Source organism: Hetaerina americana, unplaced genomic scaffold, assembly GCF_022747635.1.
Source record: "Hetaerina americana unplaced genomic scaffold, ioHetAmer1.1.p SCAF_6, whole genome shotgun sequence".
Taxonomy (NCBI): Eukaryota; Metazoa; Arthropoda; class Insecta; order Odonata; family Calopterygidae; genus Hetaerina; species Hetaerina americana.
In genome coordinates, this window is record NW_027287205.1 from 28,279,264 (window position 1) to 28,302,419 (window position 23,156).

The 23,156-nt window shown below is 38.3% G+C and overlaps 1 protein-coding gene across 1 annotated transcript in view; it reads right to left on the minus strand.

The window, feature by feature from the left end:
• Positions 1 to 719: 719 nt before the first annotated feature.
• Positions 720 to 23,156, minus strand: part of LOC139695041 (cuticle protein 7-like) — a 98,559-nt gene continuing 76,122 nt past the window's right edge. Inside the window, exon 3 of the mRNA XM_071593633.1 lies at positions 720 to 1,568. Within this exon, the coding sequence (XP_071449734.1) occupies positions 1,330 to 1,568 (239 nt within the window). The 3' untranslated portion in view covers positions 720 to 1,329. The remainder of the gene's footprint in view (positions 1,569 to 23,156) is intronic.

Below are 23,156 nucleotides of genomic sequence, written 5' to 3' on the forward strand. Positions count from 1 at the left end.
ACAAATGGTTCCACGGGGAAAGTAACTGGTTTTCAAATCATTAATGTGAGGAATTGAACGGATTAGTACGAGGTGAATTATGCCCTCGCCTATTATTATTAACCTTTGGGTATCTATGACTATGATAAAGTATTTACATAACTGCATTTCTCCATACCTATATAATATAATGTATGTCACGTTCGTACAAGATGATCCACATAATTAAATCCCGGTTATATACTATTTTATAAGACTTATAATGAATCTCTGTCAATTAATTGTATATTAATTAAATTATGTACCTGCGCACATACTCAAAGTTGTTCATGCTATCCCTTATTAGAGCTGCAAATGTAATATAATCACAATCCATTTCTGTACTTAACTCATGACACGTTTTAAGGAGAGATTGTTTAAGTATCAGAAGAATTGAAATCTATATCATATTATTATTTGTGGTCTACCGTTTAAGGTAGTTTTTGAATGGACACAGATTTAACATCGCTATATTTTATTGATTAAATTAAATTAAAATCCAGAAGCCCCATTTAGACATATTTTACGCTCGTATTTAGTTAAATTCAAAAATTTCTTAATGATTGTTTTCACTGGTCAGGAAGAAGGTGTGGTTAATCAGGAAAACAAGCGTATAATTATTAATCCATTTTGAAGGAATCGGGAAATATCTCATTCTCGAGCGAATACTACAGGCAATTAGAAAATAAAAAATCAGGATATTTGTTTCACAAATATTATAATTCCATTTAACCGGTCGGTTCAATGCTCTAACAAAAATAATAATGTCTTAATAGAATTCCATTTGTATGATAGTTCTATAAAAATCAACACAAAAGTCACAATTCCACTTAATAATTATCAGTAAGCCTAGTGAAAAAACGGCTCTCGTCATCCGTTTCTATGGAGCCTCTTAAGCTGGAGTTTTCTGTTTATCTCCGACGTATGCTGTCCAAATCCTGAAAACCTGAGTACATGTATCCATGCAATATAAACGTAAAAATGAATGATTGATATGACATCACGTCGTCAGCACAAAAAAAATGAATAATTTTATTTTGAGATAATATGATGAATCAGTATGAGAAAAGTTGCGTATTAATAATAATGCAATGATGGTGGATGAATACGTGGGTGAGCCAATGTTTTTTCTTGCTTCATCCGGTATTTTGTGTCTTTCGTTTGCCGCGGATTCCCGGGCTCAATCAAAGGGTGTGTCAAGTCGGAGGCTGCTCTTCTTCGGCCAGTGCATTGGACATATACCGCATTCATTATGGTCATTTTTTTGGTTTTTTATTTTAATAAATTTTTTCCCAAGGGGTAGTCCCGTCCTCATTGGTAGTCATCATTGACATTGTTCTTGGAAAGTAGCGCCCTCTCGGCAGCAATCCTCGCGTGTTCCGCCGCGATCTTCTCCCAACGCGCGAGGTGCAGAGCTTTGGCGGCGGCCACGGCTGGGGTGTCCGTCACGGACGGCGCCACCTTTGAGAGAACGGGGTGGAAACCCTGCTTGTCGGCCACGTAATCCACCGTGCGTACTTGGTTCCTGGGGTCCACGTACGAGAAGGTGCCTGCAAGTGGAAAAAAAATGATAAGCAATTGAAATCATTCTCTTTACTCGACGAAAACATTCTTTATTGTACACGCTACTTCTTCGTCCACAACCACAATTTTCCCTCCCAATCCGCCAAGGGCATGCCGCAAGGTGTATTAGGTCACCATACATTAGTGTAGTTATTTTACTATCCGTAGTTAATCAGTCAAAGTATGTTTGTGGTAGATCCAGGGAATAGACACCACTTATTTCAACACAAAAAATACCCTGCTTTACGATAAACCATTCTTTCCAACTCCGAATACTTCGAGCATTCAAACATGCCCCTACCTTGCCCAGCTAATATTCTACCCTCTTCACCATCTCAATGCTACTCGATAGACCATGTGTCCACATGTCCCTCCTTCTTTTAAATTATCCCAACAACCTTGTCTCCTTCTCAAATATGTTTAATAATTCTTTCTTAGTTTTTTCTCTTCCTATTTTATTGTTTCCATCCTCCTAAAAATCCACATCTCAAACGCCTTCAATCTATGCTCATCCTCTTGTCTCCGCGATCAAGTTTCAGAGACGTGCTCTTCTACAGACATAAATAAAGTTTTCTCTTGTCTTTTTTCGTAATATCCTGTCAGTTCCCTTTCATCAACTCTATCATCTTCGTGAAATTTTATGTCCCTAATGCTTTTTTCATTCAAGGTATCTGCTAATCTGCCAACTTCACAACAAAATATTTTCCCAAAAAGTGAAGAGTTCAACTTGCTCAAGTTTATGACCTCCAAATCTATGATCTACTTAGTTTCTCTGTTTATTAACAGTCTTATTAACTTTTTTTCTTTTCATTGGTTCTCGTAGCCATTAGTTTAATCCTTAAATATCTGCTTTCGGTATTAATTGATTTGTGGCGAACCCGGATTTTCATGCGTAATGATCCTTATTCTTGTCGCTACGAATTGTATGAGGGAAAAAATGATTTTTCCAATCGCTCTGCTCGTCGGTGAACTTCTTTTAACTTAAAATGAAACAAACTGTTCCCGGCTATACTCTGTGGAACTTCAAGACTATTGTAGTGTAAAATAATGACTTGTTTCCACGATTGAAATTATTACTTCTACGGCCAGGTGTCGTTACAGAGTGAGTCGCCTGAAGATGTAATTCTGCATGGAAACCTAGTGGTTAAATAAATAGGTTTATGTGTGGAAAATCAAGGTGTCATTTTCAGCTATTATTCCCTTAACTTCTAGTCATATGTAGACTCGGTTACCAGTCTTTCGCGGGGCTAACATCTGCCAAACCATCCGAGTCAGCGTTAATCACTTACGTTTTGCGTTCAACTAGTTATTTAAGTCTTGTATGCAATATTCGCGGTTTCAATGACTCATGGTCCGGGATCCACAGTGATTATTTGACGTTTTCTTATCGTTTTGGTTCTTAGGTTTTTAACCAAAGGAAAGCTTTTCTCGGTGACTTTTTTTCAATTAAGGAACTAAGTCCTCATAAGCAGAATCCCAAATGCTCGATAGACCTGAATGGTAAAATTAACCGCAAGGGGCATGCTGTCGTGTTTGATCTACAGGGCAGAAGTTTGGACTGTCGGTCTGATGGGAGATTGGCACTGAAATAATCGCCAGACTGGACACGAAAACTGAAGTTTAAGGCCTTGCCTGAAGGTCTGCCTTCGTGAAAAAACACGATCGTTGCGTGGCTTCCGTGCTCAAAACGACGTTCAATTTGTCGGAAATTCGTGCTCGATCGCACCGCAGTCATTCGAGCGATATTTACGATAACAGACTTTCAGTTCACAAATATGACGTGATGGCATTTTTTCAAATATAGTACATATCCGGGAGGAAAAATATCCCACAATCAGATCCTGAGGGGTAACACGGTAAAAATGAGGATTATCGAAAATATACTATACATTTTTATAAAAGCCGCAGTTTGAATAAAATGGTTCCCATATAATTACTTGAAAAAATCCTGATTCGCTCTTTAAAACTACCCTGTTTGATTCTCTACGACACATTAAAAAACCTGACGTCGATAACCAATAATCCATTTTGATAAAAACTCAAGTCATGCGTGTCTTTAACTCCTTACTTTTGAAGTTTGCATTGAAAACCAATTCGTAAATTCATTTTGTGTTGTTCTAGAGAAATGAACATAATTAGTAAATAATATTTGGGTAACACAGCGCTAAGAGGCTGGTATTGTAGCATTTACTATAAATAGATACATTGATTATCTATGCATTTAAAAAGATAATTTTGTAATTTCTATGCCGAATATATATATAATACAAATATATATATATATATATATATATATATATATATATATATATATACATTAACATGTATATTTATATAATATATACATATATCTTTTAAATATTCAGAAGGGATCATATCCGATTTCAGAAATGACCAACCTTTTAACTACTGTTCCACCCTATAATTGCCACGAATAATAATTGTTTGAAGTTAAGTTGAAGCAATTGCGTAATCTACCTTTACCATATTTTCCTCCCCATGCTAGAATAGTTCTATCCTAAATTTGATTAATACCTACTCAACTCTTTTTAAGTTAAGCTAACTTTAATCAATTTCTTAAAAATATTATTTGCTTTGGTGGACATTTCCGTGGATACGTATCAGGAGAGGGATAAAAAAATTCTGATTTCTTTTGTTTTAACCATCGTTGTCGCCGTTATGAATATAATTGGCCATCAGAATTGATAGAATCCAAGTTAATGGCGGTTCGGGTCATTACAATTTTGCAAGATAATGAGTAATGGAGAAAAAAGTGCGTTAAATTACGTTTTTTCACTACAACCGCCAGTTTCTGAACCCTTGGACAGAAGTTGGTGTTTAAAGAAACTGGCATCGTTCGCAGTTGCTGATTGCGGATTATTTCATTAAAATTAATTTACTCAATTAATTAATTAATTCATAATACTTGGATAATTTGTAGAAATACTTAAGGCGATGCCTTGAAGCATTTAAGGTGATAAGGCGATGACTTTATGCAAGTTCTTTGATGCCGAAACTTGAATATTTACGAGACGTCTTCACTATGAAACGTTTCATCATTAGTAATCACAACAGCATGTTTCAGATTAACAGCTCTTAGGAAAATGGCTCATAATCTCAATTACTTAAATGTTGCTTCCGTAACTCTGCCTTGATTACACGCATAGTATATCAAAACTGAGTATTTAAAGGTTGTTCGGATCGCATGTTAATTCCAGACCCATATTGAAGGGGTGGTGTGGAAGTCCTCAAATTTTACGTCGGTTTCTCTCGAGTATATTAGTCATAACGCTTGCTAATTTTCTTCTTCCAATGTTCATCTGTCAGTCGCGAAACGGTGCGTCTGTCGTCGAGGTATGAAGCTTAAACACGTCGTTAATGGAGCAGCTTGGTTTTCGGTCGAATTAATGAGGCTCTCGGGCCGCCGCCCCTCCTACTCATCCATCCATCCCGCCCACTTCCCCTCACCCCCTCCTTCTCTCTCTCTCTCTTTCCTCATCGGAATGTTGCGGCTCCTTCAGTGGGAAGGGCATTTTCATTCTCGCGGCGGAGGGCGATACGCATTCCCGTCCATTAATCTCCTCGCCGAATGGAAGGCGCCCGGCCCGCGTGCCACTTGCATTTTTGCCGCGTAGGAAGAATGGAGTTTCGTGCCCCAAACCATGAAACTTTGAAGCGATCATAAACTCGGGGATAATTCATTCAGAGGGTTTGACGCGTGACGTCCCTTGAATACTATTGGTGGTGTCTGGCTCCGGACTAGAAAGTTTCCGGGACCTGCTCTATTGAGAGATGACAGACTTTCAAGCTGGTGTTCAGGGTCTTTGTTTTTCTTCGCGGGTGTTTTTTTTCTACCATGTTGCCGCGTTTGTTCCCGAAGATGGTGTTTGTTCCATTCCTACTAACTGTCGCAAAGAAATTCATGTACCTAATGGAATTCGTGAGATTTGAGAAATAGACCAAATCCTTCACAACAAAAAATAGATGAATTGTATCTGATAACGAGGAAATACAAGTCATGGTGGAGAGGAGAGAGAGTATTATTGGAAGAAACCAAAGCGAGGCAGGAAAGATGGATGCAGATCATTTTGATTGGCAATGAGATGTTGTAAATAGTAATAGGAAGTAAAGTAAAGAGGAAAATGATAGGCAGGTGAGAAATGGTTGGGGATATTATAGGCATGTGGGATGTAATGAAGGGAGGAAGGAAGTAAGCAGAAGTGAAGAGAGGCTCATTGCAATTACGAGGAGAGGAGAGGCAAGGGCACTGTCGCTGTACCGTTTGGTAGCTTGTGTCCAACGAAAACTCACTTAAACTGATAGCTTACCTATAATAATAACATCTGATACAAAGGAACATTTCTGAATATTTGCACATATTTTAAATTGACATTTATTTTTATTTTTGAAATACAGTTAAACTATATTTCTGATCATTTTCACTCTATTGATATGTGAGAATAGTGATCTCCCGTCAGATGTTTAAGTACTAATTAATCTCATAAAAGTCCTATTTATTATGCCATTAAACGTAATAGGGTCTTTATTATAGTTTTAATACAACAAGAGTACGATATTTACCGTATATTGAGCGAGGCCCTTTAGGAACGAGTGAATGGCCGAAGGAATTATATATCCTTGAATGGATCTAAATATCATCCTCCTTCCACTTCCTTGAATGATACCAAAAACCTCTTCTCATAATCGTCAGCTTATATAAAATCGTGTAAGCCGGCGGAGATTTATACGAGTTTATATGCATCTTCTGACACTTTCATTATTCGCAGTTTCATCTGAATACGGTGCCTTACAATCCTCACTTTACTAGAATTTACGTCACACTCATAACATCTTATATCTATTTGCGCGCTTTAATAACTGTAGTTGCATCTCGTCTCACCTAATGTAATTTCTGTTTGCATTGAAAGATGAAATTTCATTAAAGAGTATTCTCATCGAGATTGTGATTTCTGGAAAGCATATATTTCATTGCTTCACAAATTTAATTTTAGATATGAATACAATATCGAAATTATTGCAGCGAATTAAGACAAGATATCCTTCTGAGAAAAAACATATAATTTTAAAGTTTCGTAAAATATTTTGCCAAAGAAGCCATTGGAGTAAAATTCTATAAATAAAACACATTATCTGGTGAGTGAAAGAGCTGCATAGTGATAACAAGACTAAAACTTGGCAGGCGGAGTTGGAAATAATGAAAGATGACTTTCTGGCTACGTTCGATACAATTTATTTATTTATGTGTCTCTCGTCAGTCTGTCACATTCTAAAGACCGTGAAGACAAAGACACTATCTTAAATATCAAACTCATTTCATGATGTATCCAATTACGAACGTTCAGAATCATCATAACCATTCCCAATTACATTTGTCTATTCAATATGCGATAAAATCAACATTTTAGAGCATATTTTTACGGAGATTATCTTTTAATCTAGGTCATTCTTTGCTAAGATTCGAGTCGCGTAATATGACCAGTTTTATTCAATAGTTCTTAATTAAAAATGAACCAATAATGCTAAATTTCTTTTGTCATGTCGAACAAAAGCTCTGAGAAAATGTAGAGATCATCATAAGTATCCTTCATCGCTATGTTATCAGAAACTTAAAGACCTTCTAAGAATAATATCTCGTATCATTTAAATCTAGGTCATTCAATGTACGTATGTAAAGATGAGTTCATGATGTCTTTAAATTTGAGTTAAGTAAATATGAAATGAAAACTAATTCTCCTGAATAAGTCAATAAAAGATTTATGTGAAAGCATTTTTCACGAAAAATACCGTAATATAATCTTAATTATTAAATTTGGATTTTCGATTAACTTAAGTTTTTCAGCCAAAAGACTTCTAGAATGAGGGATTGGCTTTCCATTTCCATGCTTTAAAAACTTAATTAATTACGGGATCTAAGCTTCTCCTTTGAGTCAAATATTCATTTAGCGGGAAGTATATTTAAGGAGCATTAAATTTTACCTTTCTTAAATGAAATGCAATTAACCTGGATCAAGTTTTTCTGTTTCAAAAAAGTTATTTGATGCAGTGGAGATTTTGTCCTAAATGTATGAAATACCATGGTTGGGTGTGGGAAATTTCGTTCGGCTTAGTTCGCCATTCCAGGCCCTGCTCATCTTCCTTTTTTGAGCTTATATAGTTTTTTAAAATTTAAAATAGCACTCTGAACATTCTCAAGGAGAGTATTTTTAGCCATTAATTGAAATTAGTTATTCTTGTGGTGTGACTCACCATTTCCTCCTCGCCTTGCCGACTGCCGGTATGGTATGTTAGCGTGATGGCTTTCTTATGGTCATCCAAGTGTTTATTCTGTTGCAATTTCGTCCCTTACTGAGGGAAAATATTTTCTAATAAGGTAGTTTGATGGAGATAGAGTGTTCTACAAAAAGTAGTGGAAGAACGTAGACACTTAGAAGTACTTAGAAAAGGCAAAATTTTATTTTCATAACTATTTAGTTTCATAAGAAAAACTCGCCCCGTATGCAAATTAGAGAGTGACTAATGAGACTTTATGTATCGGGCAAAATGGTCGTATTCTGTACGAGTATATAACGCCACATAAAAATCGAAAATCAAATAAACGTAACCGGCGAAAATTCAAAATTCGCGATACTTTTTTAACACACCTCGTGGACCGTATATGCGTTTACGAAATACAAGTAGGCTGTCATTTGCTCCAGAACATTCCGCTATATTTTCTTCCAATTCTGACGAGTGTTGAAACTGTTAATGAATAAGATCTTAGTCGCATTTTATTATAAGCTGACAGACACAGTTGTAGCATTTTCTCATAGCAAAATACCCCCACTGTCAGCATTGCACCTTTGATAGGCATGTTACGTGATACTCACTGACAGAGTGATCTCCAACTGGACCGGCAGATCGGAAAATAGATATCGAGCTGCTATTTCTCACCACAGGTTGAAGTTTATTTAGCTGCCCCATATCATTGGTGGTTCTTAATGGACTCACGAACAAGAAATTACGAAAGAAACGAATGAATTACCTACTTTTTGTAATTACTTTTCTTTCTTATTCCCATATTCTTACAAAATGTATGGTCGATAATTAGTGGTCTTAGAGGTATCGTAGTTTAAGTGCGTTGAGATAGTTTGTCTAAGTATCCATACAAAATCATATTTGCCACGCTGCTCTCATTTTTTACAAGGCGGAGTGCTCTGGGTCATTGACGGCATACCACATTATTAGAAACGATGTTTTTTTACTTAATTCCAAAATTAAAATTGAAACTCTTAGCTTTTCCACGGAGAATTTTTTTTTATTTTCTACCTAGGCTTCGTTGTGGTGTAACATCATCTGGTATACCATAACGAAACCTAGGTAGAAAAATAAAAAAATGTCCACGTGGAAAAGCTAAGAGTTTTAATTTCAATTTCACTATGAAGATTTTCCACCAAGTGAGGTCAGAAACTGTTTTGTATTTCCAAAAAATAGGGAGTAAGGATGAATTTATTTTGCTATGCTGTTTATTGATTATTTATGTCAACTTATTTTGAGTTATGCTTTTAGATTTTTTCAGATATTCAACACATTTGTTTCTCATTATCCACATAAAATTAGCCGTCGGTTTTATTATTGATGTTTTTCTTATCAAGATGGTTGTTTTTCGGAAAAAATAGACGTGTATACCAACATTTATTGTACCGAAACCCAAAATTTGTTCCGATTAGGAAATTGCTATATAGAAACGCTAATGAGACATTAATGTTAAAAAAAAGAAATTTTATTTTCCATCAAGATTATTTTGGAGCCTAATTTCTAAATAACCCTTATACATTAATGTATATTTAATCATACCCCTGTGCATCAAATTATGACATCAAAACGGTGAATCATGATACTTTTAGAGGAAGAGAAAAAAATATGCTTTAGATATACAGAGAAAGGTGAATTATTCATTCACTAATGGTTTAAAAATTCGTAGTTTATTAAAGCTAAAAAAAATTGAAAATACTTCTAGTTTTAAATAAAATTTTTAATTTAGTTTCAAATTAAGTTTTAAAAAAAACGACTATTTTCGAAGTGATGCTACCAAAATTGTGCTTACAATTTCGGTATCTTCAAGGCAATTTTTGCACATCAATAGGTAATGCGTTTCAATGTCAATCCTTTTAAATATAACTCCATCCAGATGTCTCTTTTGCGAATTTCTGCCACTAACTTCCTCCTCTTCTCTCTTTTTCAGCTTATTTTCTCAAATATGTTACGAACTCACATCTCAAGAGTCTCCAATCTGAGCTCATCCTCTTAGCTCAAAAAGGGGTTTCGCATTCATACATAGCTAAGCTTCATATAAAATTCTTTACTAATCCTATTTCCACGTATTCATTTGAGTTCCAGTCATAAGTTCCCTCTTATTCGTAAACATTTCTTTGGCTAAAGTAATCTCCTCTTTTTACTATGGTCACCAAGTTGATAAAAAATAGAACCCTAAAAATGGATATGAATTCATAATTTTAAACTTAATCTCCTAATTCTTGAGAATCTACCTAATTCTCGTTTTATTGGGGTTTACCTTTAAGCGATGCTCCTCAAACTTATTTTTCATTAAATGCGCTCATATTTATTCACGCATTTATTTATTTCATTTATACGTAATCAATTTGTTACATTTGAAATTTTGAAACTCTACAAAAAATTTGGATATTAACTTTTTCCAGCATATCTCTATACAGACTTGTCGGAAATAGTCAAATCATTGAATAATATTGACACTAGCGGTTGTCGAAATCACATGTACAGCGTAAAACTATCAAGGCGAAGAACTGTGTTTAAAATGTGCGCCATGAAAAACTTTGAGAAAAGGAGATGTATTTAAACCATTTCTCAAGCCGTTCTTACACTGAATACAAATATCTATGTATTCCGGTTCCGCACGCATGAAATGTCATCACTCTATTTGAAGAATATTTTCAAATGAATTTATTTCAGCAAGGTTATTCTACCTATTCATTTATGAAGTTTATGGACAATGACTTATATTGTGTCACTATATTTCTATCACGTCAAGAGGATGTCAATGGCCATGGCCATTGACATCCTCTTACGTCACGTCTTAATTTCTTCTCTTCACCCTTTATATTTAAAATGTTACGTCCATCTTCTTCATTTGCCGCTTTATTTTCAATTAAAAATATATTTCATGTGTTGCAATTTTCCATAAAGAAAAAGGCCAAGCTAAAAATTAAAATCGGAGGGGAAAAATCGAGCCGGTAGAGCAGCTTACGTATCTCGGAAGTGTTTTGGACCGACACGGTCAAAGTAGTAGGGACGTAAGGAGAAGAAATGCGCTAAGCAAAGAGGCTTTTACAAGGAGGAGGGAGTTGATGGCAGGGACGTTGAGTAAGGATGTTAAGAAAATACTCAAAAAAACTTTGATATGGAGCGTAGCTATATGCGGCGCGGAAATTTAGCCACTGAAGCAGGAGGATAGACGTAGATTAAGGGTTTTTGAAATGTGGGTGTGGAGAAGAATAAAAAGTCCAAATATACCGAAAGGAAAATAAATGAGGAAGTACTTGGTATGGTGGGCGAAAAGAGGGGTTTGTTGGGAGAAATCCTATGGAGGCAGGAAAAGTGGTCGTATTGCGTACTGATCTGTAGTGGGATGTTGAAGACTGTAAAAGAGGGGAGAATGTTAGGCAAACGAGTAAAGGGAAGGAACAGGATAGGGGTATTGGACGGGATAATGGGAACAAGGAAGTATACAGAGATGAAGAAGGACTTGATGCAGAGTAGGTAACTGGATTGTGTTTTGTTAGGATTAAAAAATATTTATTTGGTGATTGTGTCTATCAAAAACCGACCTCAACCGGTAGATTATTTAATAATAATAAATAATAATATTCGTTTTTATTTGCTTCCCGACCAACGAATTGGTAAACTGCTGCCAACGTTCACGCAAATATCTCACACGCTATTATTTACTATTGTGGGAAGCATGAACAACAGTCACTGTCCGGAGTCCTTTGGATGACAAAAAATTCGACCCGGAGTGTTCATGTCAAGTGTCATGTTGTTGTGGTGAAAAGATTCGCCGAAAAAACTGACGTTTGGGTCGTGGCAAACGAGATTAGGGAGCGGAGAGCAAAATTATGACAAAAACCAAGGTGAGGCACGCGATGGAAATTAAATGGGGAATTCGTGGTCTGAATGGAGGATTAAAAATCGCACCCTCCGGTCGGGAGATGTTTAGAGATGCTAAAAAATAAACATGGGTGTAAAACCATGGCGACTGCACATGCGTAATTGATGGATCTTCCGCGGGAACAAAAAAACGTCCGTCGTTTGGCGGGAGGATCTAGGGGGGCGAGTGGGGTGGGGGAGGGTAGGAGCATACACGGAGGGAGGGGGGACGGGTCATCGCCGAGTGTCCGCGGGCATCCCCGACTCCGTGGACGATGGTCCTCTCATTGCCACACATGGAAGTCATTAACGACCACATCGATTTTCTCCCCTCTCCATATCTCTCTCTTGCTCTCCGCCCCAGGTCGCAGCCCTGACTTCGTTCCCCATCTGCCCCCCTCGCCCGTGCAGACATACCCCTGCTCTTTCCCCCCCTTCACCCCCCACCCTACTGTCTCCGCAACAAAACGGAAGGTTCGGGTTCGCGGGATGGACGTACCCCTTACGCTGCGGACGGCAGGTTGGAGCAAAAGACAATGACTTCCTTTTTTTTCTCTCCTCGAAGCCGACTCCATCCTGAGGACAATCGTTCGCTCCAGTATGTGAGTGCGCGCGTGCGTTTGTTTGCGGGCACCGTGGACGTTTCACTCTGCCATTAATACTACGGCCGCATAGCCGAAAGTGAGTTCGCGGACGCTGTTCAAAACGGGAAGTGTATCAATCTTCCCGCACGCTATAACATTCACCCTCATTCTCTCTCTCTCTCTCTCTCTCCATAAATCATCCACCTTTAAATATTCATCTCCGTAGCACTCACATTCCAGAAATACTGCTCACACTAATGTAGGACCTTTGTACTGAAATCGGACTTAGCGCTATGAAAAAGAAAATGCTGGGAATATCTTCTCTGAGTTGAATTAACTAGACTTCATCCGCAAAAAAAGACATTGTGTTCAGACATCAGTAAACTGAACAGTTTGTAAAAACCGTATGCGTCAGCCGTGACCATTGCCATTACAAAAGACCAATAGGCACAGTCAACTGCCATATAAGTCATATTGTTTACACAATTATTGGGGAAATATTCCGATTAGAAGTGAAGGAGAGGTGTCAATTAGCATTGGCCAGACCTCACCTTGAATGGGAAGTGCATAAGAAACTACATAGCCAAACACGATATAAAGAAAATTTGCCCGTTCTCCCGAAAAATCTTTAATAGCGAAGAGTAAGGAAACCGCAGTAATAAACCCGATAGGTGAGCGTAGAGCTCACTTAGGCCCAACGGCGTAGAAAATCCACACACCAGAGGGAGAAAGTTCCTTTCCCTGTTCCGCCCTTGGGATTCCAAGAACATCTGGTACCTGAAAAATCATATAGCTTGGATGAAGCAATGAGTGCCCAGAAGCGTGGATAGGAATCAAACCCGATTGAGCTCAGTGGCTCAGCGCCCTACCATCTGATCTACCACGCCACCGAACGAACGGTAAGCGTCACAATGTCATGGGAAATGTTGGTTGGAGAAGCAATGGCAACACGAAGATTGCATAAAAGGTTTTAATAATTTTTTTAGATATCTAATATATTAAGTTTTACTCTGACATGGTGTGAATAACCCTGATCCAGAATTGAATTGGAGACCAGAATGAAAACTGAAGATAAATTGTACATCATCACATACGAAAAGTGACTACCCGAAAATAAAATTATACTGTACTCAAATATTTATCGATTATCCAATGGCTGTTAGCCCATCACCTACTACGCGCTCACTTTGTGGGTTGTAGGGTTAAGTGTAGACGTAGCTGTAGTTGTATATGTGATTAGTAGTTGTAGATGCGAGTATAATTTAGAGTTGTGGTAGACACGCTCGCCAGCTAGACCCGAAGAGCAGGGGTTCGAATAATGGCGCGGTATAGGACATTATTCGGTGTATTTTGAAGGATATCCCGTAAAGATGATTTTGCGGTACGGAATTTCCGTAGCATTCTATGTTTCAGAGACATAAACCCTGAGAAATGGCGACCGAAAGAGAATAGAAATCTTCAAAAACGCTGGTGCTGGAAGCGAACGCTGAAGAACAATTGCGAAGAGAAAATCATAAACGAGTAAGCATACCGAAGAGTAGAAGTGTGAAAAGGGCAAAAAGTACCGGATTGGTAACAACAGCAGAAGATATTCCGTTTGTACTGTTAGAAACGCGATAAGGGAAGAAATATAAGGGCTAACACTATTACTATATCCAGAGACAAATGCATGAGCAGATTAAAGTGAGATATGGAACATAAGACCTTTTTGGCCGTAACGTAATCGGAAAAAGATAGGAACGAGAGGAGGGATGCAGTCATACAATACTCAGATTGAACTTATGCTGATTACAATGTAGTTTCGGGACGAATTACTTTAATTTGCTGAGAACCCTCGCTATCGCTGATCGCAAATCCGCCCGTTTTATTCGAAATTGTCCAGCATGGCATCTTTCCTTAACTGATTAAGAAATAGAGTGCATCTATTTTTACCTCCAACTCATTTCGTGAGGTATGATAATGTGTAGACTGAGCTCAGGATTCTGGGGACAAAATGTTGGGAGGATGGGGTGGGCAGGACAAATATTGCAAAGGAGACCTATTGGAGGAATGGGTTGAGAATGAACACCCACCCAAAGGCCTACTGTATCAGGAATACCAAAATAGAAAGTGTACACTCCATTACATACTCAGGTGTTACCCTTACTCATAAACTCTCCTCGGAGAGAAACAGAGAAAATTTTTTTGTACAAATGGTAACAATAAATATGTATTTATTAGAAGAGTATTGGGAAAATATTCGAGGTGGTTGATTTCATCTTCCGCTAGTTAGGCTACATTTAAAATATGATTCTGGTATATGGCATCCTCATGAAAGTGAATTGATTGCTTAATTGAGTCACGTGCAGCGCAGGGGAGTTAGATTTTTAAAACGCTGTTTTGAATTACTGAGTAGCGTATCAAAATTATTAGAGAAGATGAGGAGAGGTTTGGAATTGCTCACAGAGCGAAGGTTACGTGACAGATAAAATATCTTGAATCAAATGCAGGATGATCTCTTTAGCGTTGATGTTGAAAATGTATTATTAGCACTACGGTGACAGAGATTATGTAAATAAAGTTAGATACCTTAAGTGTAGAACAAAGAGATTTAAAGATAAGCTAACAAAAAAATTAGGATTTATTGGAAGAGTACTTGGTAAATGTGATGAAAAGGCCAAAGAGAAATATATCTGCTGCTCATTAGGTCTCAGTTAGAATATGCGGCAAGTATATGGGATCCTCACGAAGGTAGATTGATTGCCGAATTGGATCGCGTGCAGCGTAGAGGAGCTAAAGTAAAACAGTGTTATGATAAACTTAGTAGCGTATTCAAAATATTGGAGCAGCTAGGCTGGGAATCACTCACGGAGCGAAGGTTAAATTACAGATTAAATCTCTGGAATAAATCGGAAGGATGTCTCTTACGAAGTTATGCTGAAAATGTATTATTACTACAGTAGGAGAGATCATGCCAATAAAATTAGAGAGATCAAATGAGGAACAGATAGATTTAAGGTGTCATTTTATCCACGAACAATAAGGGATCAGAATTACATTGTCTGACAGCAGCAGGGTTATATTCGGGTCACAATTAGTCTGATATGTATTCACTCCCTACCATACACCCTAGCGGTGGCTTGCAGGGTAATAAAATAAATAAATAAAATAAATCATTAAGATGTCATTTTCCCCACTAGATATAAGGGATTAGAACGATGTTCTCCGACCGCGTTAGGGGGAAAATTTTGAATCAAATGTAGTTTGGTGTGAAATGACTCCCTGCCACTCACCATAGTGGTGGCTTGCAGGGTACCTTGTATGGTATTTTAGCATTGATGCAATATACATAAATATACTACTCCACTAGCCTTGTTAAATCTCCGTCGTATTTCGTGTGAATACCGACTTTTGCCAGTGTCTGTGAGGTAATATAATGCTGACCACCTCGTTGATCAGTTTTATTCGTTTTTCGCAATTAATCATTTAGGCGATTATTTGATAGTTCAAATCAGGAGATCCCATGCAATTTTTATCGCGTTGATCATTGCAGATGATTTGTTAAATGTCATATATTTATTTTAAAACAGATTTGGTTTATAAAATATGTGGTCGTCGATAACTTGCCTCATGTATTGAATTTCTGCTCCCTCATCCCCTCCATCTCTTTCATTTTCCAAGTGCCGACCTGTCGGAAGCAAGTACATCTCAGAGCTCTAGGAGATTTAAGCGTTTCAGTAGTAGATGGGAAGCGATGTAGAAGGGCTGAATGAATATGTTCCGCGTAAGATTTGAAATTTCAGGGAGCGTAACAGTGCAGAAAATCGGGATTCACACAATTTTTATGAAAAAGAATGGAACTCTCACGATTCACATCTACATATTAGTTCCCTCAGAAAAAACCTGCCTGTCTCGTTTCCAGAAATTATATGCTATGCCGCAATGCTATGTAGTTTCTTTCCATATGCCATACGTTTATGTTTCTCCGGGAGTGATTTCAAAAATTTCAATTTCATTTCTTGCTAGTTTTCGAGAACTTTAAAAGTAGCACCTAGCATTGAGAAATTAACCATTGATATTTCATAAAAGTCTTCCACTGAGCTCTATAAACTAACAAAAAAACAGTTTTTCTGTAGCTTATTTAATTATTTTCAACTATTTATAAAAATTTATTTAGTTTTGCTGATGAAGGGATTTACCATCAAACATTCCTCATCATGTCTTCGAATCTCGGCCGAATCAATTGCTACTTTTTATTTTGTGGTAAAAATATGATACAACTGCCAATATTTCATTAATTTTTAGTAAAAACCTCTCAATTTTTATGAAAGCTTACAGCAACTCTCTTTTTATGAGCTTTTATTAGGCAAAACTTTATCTCTATTTCTATTTCAAATTACAACTTCTATTTGCGATTTCGATTTGCAATTTCGATTTGCAATTTTGATTTTCAATTTTGATTTGCAATTTCACAAACGACAGATGGACGTATTATTCAAAACCAATTGGAGTGGAATATACGAAGAATTGTAGAACGTATATCCTCTTGTTGAGAAAATTAAATCCTCTTATTTCGCTATATTTTTTCGTCTGACTTCTTAAGGTTTATGCCACTTTGATGAGGTAAGTTACACTTGATTTCCGTCTTCTTTTTATTTTCGTAACCGTAAGAGTTTCATCCCATTCCCCTACGATCGACTATGCTCTTTCTAATACTCCATCCATGATTTGCAGAAGCAATCAATGGACTTCAAAAGTCGAGCCGTAGTTGTCGGGGGTCGGTAATCGAAAAACGCGAATAATAGTTGGTCCGGTGATTGCTTAGGCCATCTTCGTGGAGTGAAAAAATGAATTCTCATCGGTTACCGTCTCTGTGTGTGGAAGCGTAAAAGTTAAATACAAACTCTTCGACGATCGGATGCTAAACATTTGAAAATGGTTCTTGGGTTTTGCTTTTTGGGCAAGTATATTCAATCGTTGAGCGGTTGACAATTAGGTTATTCTAAAATGGCAGTTTAATTATGTGACAATAATACTTCGGAGCTAAGTAGTTTCTTCATTTGTACCTGCATTGATATGGGTGTAAGAACGTTTATTACTCGGAGAATTCATGAATTACCTTGGGACATGGTAAATAACATAATAGTAGCAATTTTGTCACAGTTGAGTCTTATAACGTTTTTAATAAAACTTTAAACATTATGTACCGGTAAATAATTAATAAAAATAATAAATTATAGCAATCATTAATTATTCATAATAGCACAAACTAAATGCCAATTTCAAAAGTAAGTCACTTTTTGGCTGACTTACAAACTAGGTATTTATGTAGAAACGAGATACTCGACAGAATACAACATGTATGTCATTTATCATGAAGTAAGTGTTCGTGGAACTTAAAGTTAATCCAAATGATGGCCTTTTTCATGGAAGAAGTTACATTTTTTTGCATTTCATGCATCCTCAAGCTAAGAGTTCAGTATTTTATACGTCTATCTGACTTGATTAATTGCATATCCTCGTCCTATCGCCGTCCAGATGTGTTTGAGAAAACATATATAACTCACTCGCCTCCAACTCCTTTTAAGTTGAAACTTTTTCTAGGGAACTGGTTCTCTTCCTGTAAACCCTTTCGAATGCTGCTTAAAAAATTCAAAATGGACAGTCTTCGGAAATTCAAATTTTCTTAATAACCTTCGTATTTATCACTAATGGTCGACTTTTATTTCCAGTCTCCTTTATTTGCCTTATAGCTAATGTATACTCTGGGGCCAATTCGTTCCCACCCATTTCTCCCCCACGCTATTCTTCCATTTGTTAATCCTTGGACATGTTGTTTACGCCCTACCCTTCGACCACCTTCGGAGAGAGCTTGACCTCCAAATCTCAAGGTCTAATGACACGCGATTCCGCAGAAAAATGCAATTCCGCAGCTCTCTTCAGGCTTTTACAGCTAGTAGGGTTTCTCATTCCATCCGTGACTCGTTCAGTGTGCATGGAAATAAATCGCCGGCAAACCACAGATGTGTGATAAGTTTTCCAATTAAAAGTAAGAATGAGAAAGAAGGTCAAAGGGTGTTTCAAAGGCGTCTCACGTGGCATATTCATTATGACACTCTTCCAAAAATAACTAAAATAAATGGACTAAAAGTTGTGGAATATTAACATTCGTGAAATTAAAAAATCGGTCAGCTAAACTAATTTAATCCCCAATTAGTGACTGCGTTAATTGCTCCAACGACATATGAATTATCAGAAATTCACGGAAATGCAGGAAGGTGTAAATAGGATAAATGGGCAAAATTTTTGCGAATACTGAAACAATTAGTTCACAGAGATTATTAGAGCTGATGAAACATTTTCGATTTTTTTCATCGATAAGACAGAGCCTTTGCGAGCTCAAAGCTACACTTTTCCTATGACAGAAGCTACACTTATCCACGAAGATAAAATGGAGTTAACGTAATTCTCTTTTACATTGTTCTAGTATTATCGAGGTGGCTTTATAGTGGTACAAAAATTACTAATTTAGTGGATACCGGAGGATACTATACTTAATGATTTCCATGGAAAGTGAAATTAACCTCTTAGCCCCATTAAAACTTCCATCAAGTGTGCAAAACTGCTGATACTCTGTTGCCCCACTGCATTCTTAATCTCCAACATACCATCCACACACCTAACTGGATATTCATTGTGATCGTGGATTCGATACTTGAAAGACCTGGAGAATGTCAGATTCTGGGGCAGTGTTTTCATTTCTCACTGCAATGACGTCTAACATAACTTATTTCATGTTATCTAAACCTACACCTCCGCAATGCCTCGTAAGTCGCCGCAAGGGCGTGTGTGTAGGGTGTTAGCCAACCAGGAATTTATGCATAATTAAAAACATTGCATAAAAACATATACCTATGTATTAAAATTTCGGCGAGAACGTCGGTTTGGACTAACATACCAAACGATTAATGGCCGATTAAAAATCGCGTTTTACCTTATCTTAATCCCATTATTATTAGTGCACTAGGGCCTTGTTTATTTTAATTTTATAAAAAATAAAAAGTGTTGCGTTACAGCCATTGGAGAATCGAACTCCTTTCCCCATTAAAATAAGTGATTTGTGCAGTTTTATCATGTCGGAATTCGGGAGTTACTTCTGTCAGAGCATGAGCCTGTTGGGCTCGCGCGGATCTTCCAGAGAATCCTGCTTCTTGGCGGGTGAACACGACATCTCGAGAGGGGCATCTTCATCCCCAAATGGAGGAGGAAATGCTCTTCCAAGCCGCCCACCAACCCTCCCTCCCCATTCTCTCTCGCTCTCTCTCTCTCCGAGTGCAAGCACTACTTCGCAGCGCAACATCACACCCATGCATAATGGCCCCGGCAGTTTCCTTGGCAACCCGGGGAACGAGGCCAGTTGCGGGGGAAGGAGGGAGGAAGAGTGAGACAGAGGAGATGATGTAAAGTGCTCTGCGGAGGGTCGCAAGGAGAATTTTCGACGCGCGCCTGCCTCCCATTGCATCGCCCTCCGTCCCAAACGTTTTTCGAGGGCCGCATTCATTTTAAAGTGTTCCTGAGAGGTGGAGGGGGGTCTGGCGCGAGAGACACGGCCGGTGCAAAAGGGGTAAGGAAGGGGAGAGGTGGTGTTTAGAGAGAGGCAGAGTGAGGTGGAGAGGGGAAAAGAGTTGAGGGAGCAAGGGTAGGTTTAACGCTCCCGTTCCCACCCCCGCCCCCGCATGGGGAAGCAAAGAGGAGGAAGCGAGACGAGAGGGAATACGCACACGCGTTGTGCGAAGGGGGAGAAAGAGTTGGTTGGTTGATGGGAGGCGGTCGGAAATGAGAAAGGGGGAGAGATTGAGAGAAAATGCGGCGGGGGAGGGGGATAAAAGACTGGGGAGAGGGAAAGCGGCCCATTGAAACAGAAATTAAAGTGGCACGCCTGGTCCCGGGTCTCATTCATTTGTATCGTACGAGACGTGTCTCGAACAAAGGAGCGGGCCGGGCAAGGGAGGGGAGGGTTATGATGGGCGGAGTTCCTAAGGACTCCGGCGGAGGACCCTTTCCCTCTGCCCTCTTACTCCAAAACCCTTTTCCCCTCCCCCCCCCACTGTTCGTCGTATACCCTGGCGCATCAGTCTGTAGGAGATCCGTGAAAGGATGTTTTGCCGCGCGTAGCAACGAGTGCTCCGACCATCCCGACGCGCTCGCCCTTTCGGCGGGTGATAGAACTAAGCTGCAAAGGATTACTTATCGATAGAAGAGTCGAAATTTAATAAAAACACAGATGTCGATATTGCAGGGTTTATCGCAAAACTGCGACATCCAGAAATTTAATAGGGTGAATAAATTGAAAGAAATAATACTACATGGAATCTGTTGATGGAGAGGCAACGCCCGCGCCAGTTAACTTAGAGGTATCTGGTTAGAATCCCGCTTAGGTAGGTTTTCCTCCATATCCTGAGGTGTTTGAGGGTTTGTGACTATTCTTCTTGCTTTTTACATGCTAAAACTTCGATGTGAAAGGTAAGAAATTTGCTGTTTTCGGATTACTGCCCATATGATCCTAAAATAAAGACGTTCGCCTTGTGTATTTGACTACCAGGATTCTCTGAATACAACCTTTCACGATTTCCTAATCACGCTAGATTCGTTATAGTTCAATTATAGGCCTCCAGATAAACATCTCCTTTGCTCACATATTTGTCCCTTTTCTTTGTTCGCGGAGCCTTCCTTCCTTTCCAATTTACTTTTAAACTAATGCCTTCCAGCTAAATTCGCTATCACAAGGTTTTCCCAATCCATCTGGTTCTTCTATTCCTCGTCATTCTCCGTATTACCTCATCCTATACTTTTTTATACTACTTCATGTTTGATTCTGTCTTATTAAACTTTAAGCACCTACTTCCCACACCAGGTTTCGTACTATCCATTCTTTTGTGGTCTGTTTGACCAACGGTCCATGTATCTGATCCATTGTGTGTCACACGCCATAGAACTTCCACGTGCCTATTACTTTCTGGTTTCCAGCATACAGTTGTAAATGGCTATAAAAACCATCAACCAATACAGTCACGCAGAAAATTATTTTTCTTTTTCGAAAATAAACACACAGGTCCTCCAGGTCTATGTGCTTTCTGAAGGTGGCAAAGTAAATTAACTTTTTTAAATACCATTTATATCCTAAACCCTTGTTAAATCCTTTATTATGATCGCATTTAACTACTTGAGCATAGTATTTTCCTCAGCATGTGTAGCTACTAGAGCAAAGTAGTTGTATTGAACGTTTCTGGACTGGACATCCGTCAAGCTCCTTCCGTCACGTGTTATGGTGCTTTCAAGGAGTAGTGTTAAAGATTTAACTTGTTCTTGTTCCTCTCCCATTAGATCGCATTCATCTGCTTAGTCCTTGGGATTTAGTCACCTTCATTTTTATCTGTATTTTGATTTAAGTATTTTGGTCAGAGTGTTCATGTTTTTTTATACCCTGATGAATCTCCTAGGTTATCTGCTAAATATATCTTTCTAATTTCATTCCCAATTATATTATTCCTTTCTTTCCCACTCTTTGTGCATTTTTAATTGAATATTTTAAGTACACATTGGTTAAATTGGGACCTGGTAGTCCAGTGGATAGATTTCTGGCCTACTAGGTCGAATTCCCCGGTTTTTGATTCCTGGGGAAACCTCTGGTAACCCTCAGCTTCACTCAAGAATTATGTTTTTTTACGTCCTCTGAAACCATAGGTGACACAGGGGAAGGATCTGGCCCCCCACACTGATGCGTGAATAGCAAACTTAGACAACCTCTTTAATGAGTTACATGAGTTTCATCAAGGAGGAAAAAGGCAAACAGTTTTCTTCAGTCTTGTATCAGGAAATGTTTAGTTTTACTAGTAGGTAGCACGATTAAAATAATTTGTGAGAGGGGATGCAAACATTTTGGGTATCGGATCCTCGAAAGAACTTCGGGACTGTGTTTATGACGTAAGTTTTGGCATTGAGGTATAATCAAGTTTGAAAAGCTAATTTTTTACTCAAACTAATTTCTCTGGAAACTAATTGCGACATAAGGTTGAATTTTTTGTTACTTATCATCATTATATCCCCGTAGACTTAAACATCTTTTACTTCGCCAACGCCATGCTATCGTGGCCGTCAAAAAAAGTCCTACCGTGAGTTCTTTTGCCCACAGGAGAAACCGGATGGTCCGTGGTCGAGGCTTCTTGGGTTGCTTAAAATACGCCTTTGACCTTCTGTGAGCTGTCGTTCGTACGAATCCGCATCCTACACACCCTTAACACCATCACTGCATGTCACACTACATTGCTGATTAATGTCTCTTAGTGCTAAACCACGCAAGTGAATAAATCGGATGATTACACCAGGTTCTAGTTTGCTAAACGACGCCATTTTAAGTATGGGATACGCTACTCACTCTAGCAGCAGCTATAAAAATCTTGTGCCCTACACGGTGCTGCCATCTACGTCAATATTTTCTGTGCTCAAAAGAAGTGTATATATTCATTTGGAACTTGATATTCTGTTCCTCCGCAGGCGCGGACATTCAGTTAAGACTCTTATGGTAATCTCCATCGTTGTACCCCACTGACTCGATGCCCATATCGGCCGATAATTACTCAATGTCTAAACAGCTTTCATTTTAGTAAAAGAGCTAGTTCCTAAACGGAATCTGTTTAAAAAGTCAAACCTTTGCGCAGCTATAAAAAAGATGGGAGCAAGCGCAAATATATGAACCACTTTGTACATTGGTCTCACCTTGTTCTTCCTATTGAAAATTGTTATCCCAATACGCACATTATATTTACAATA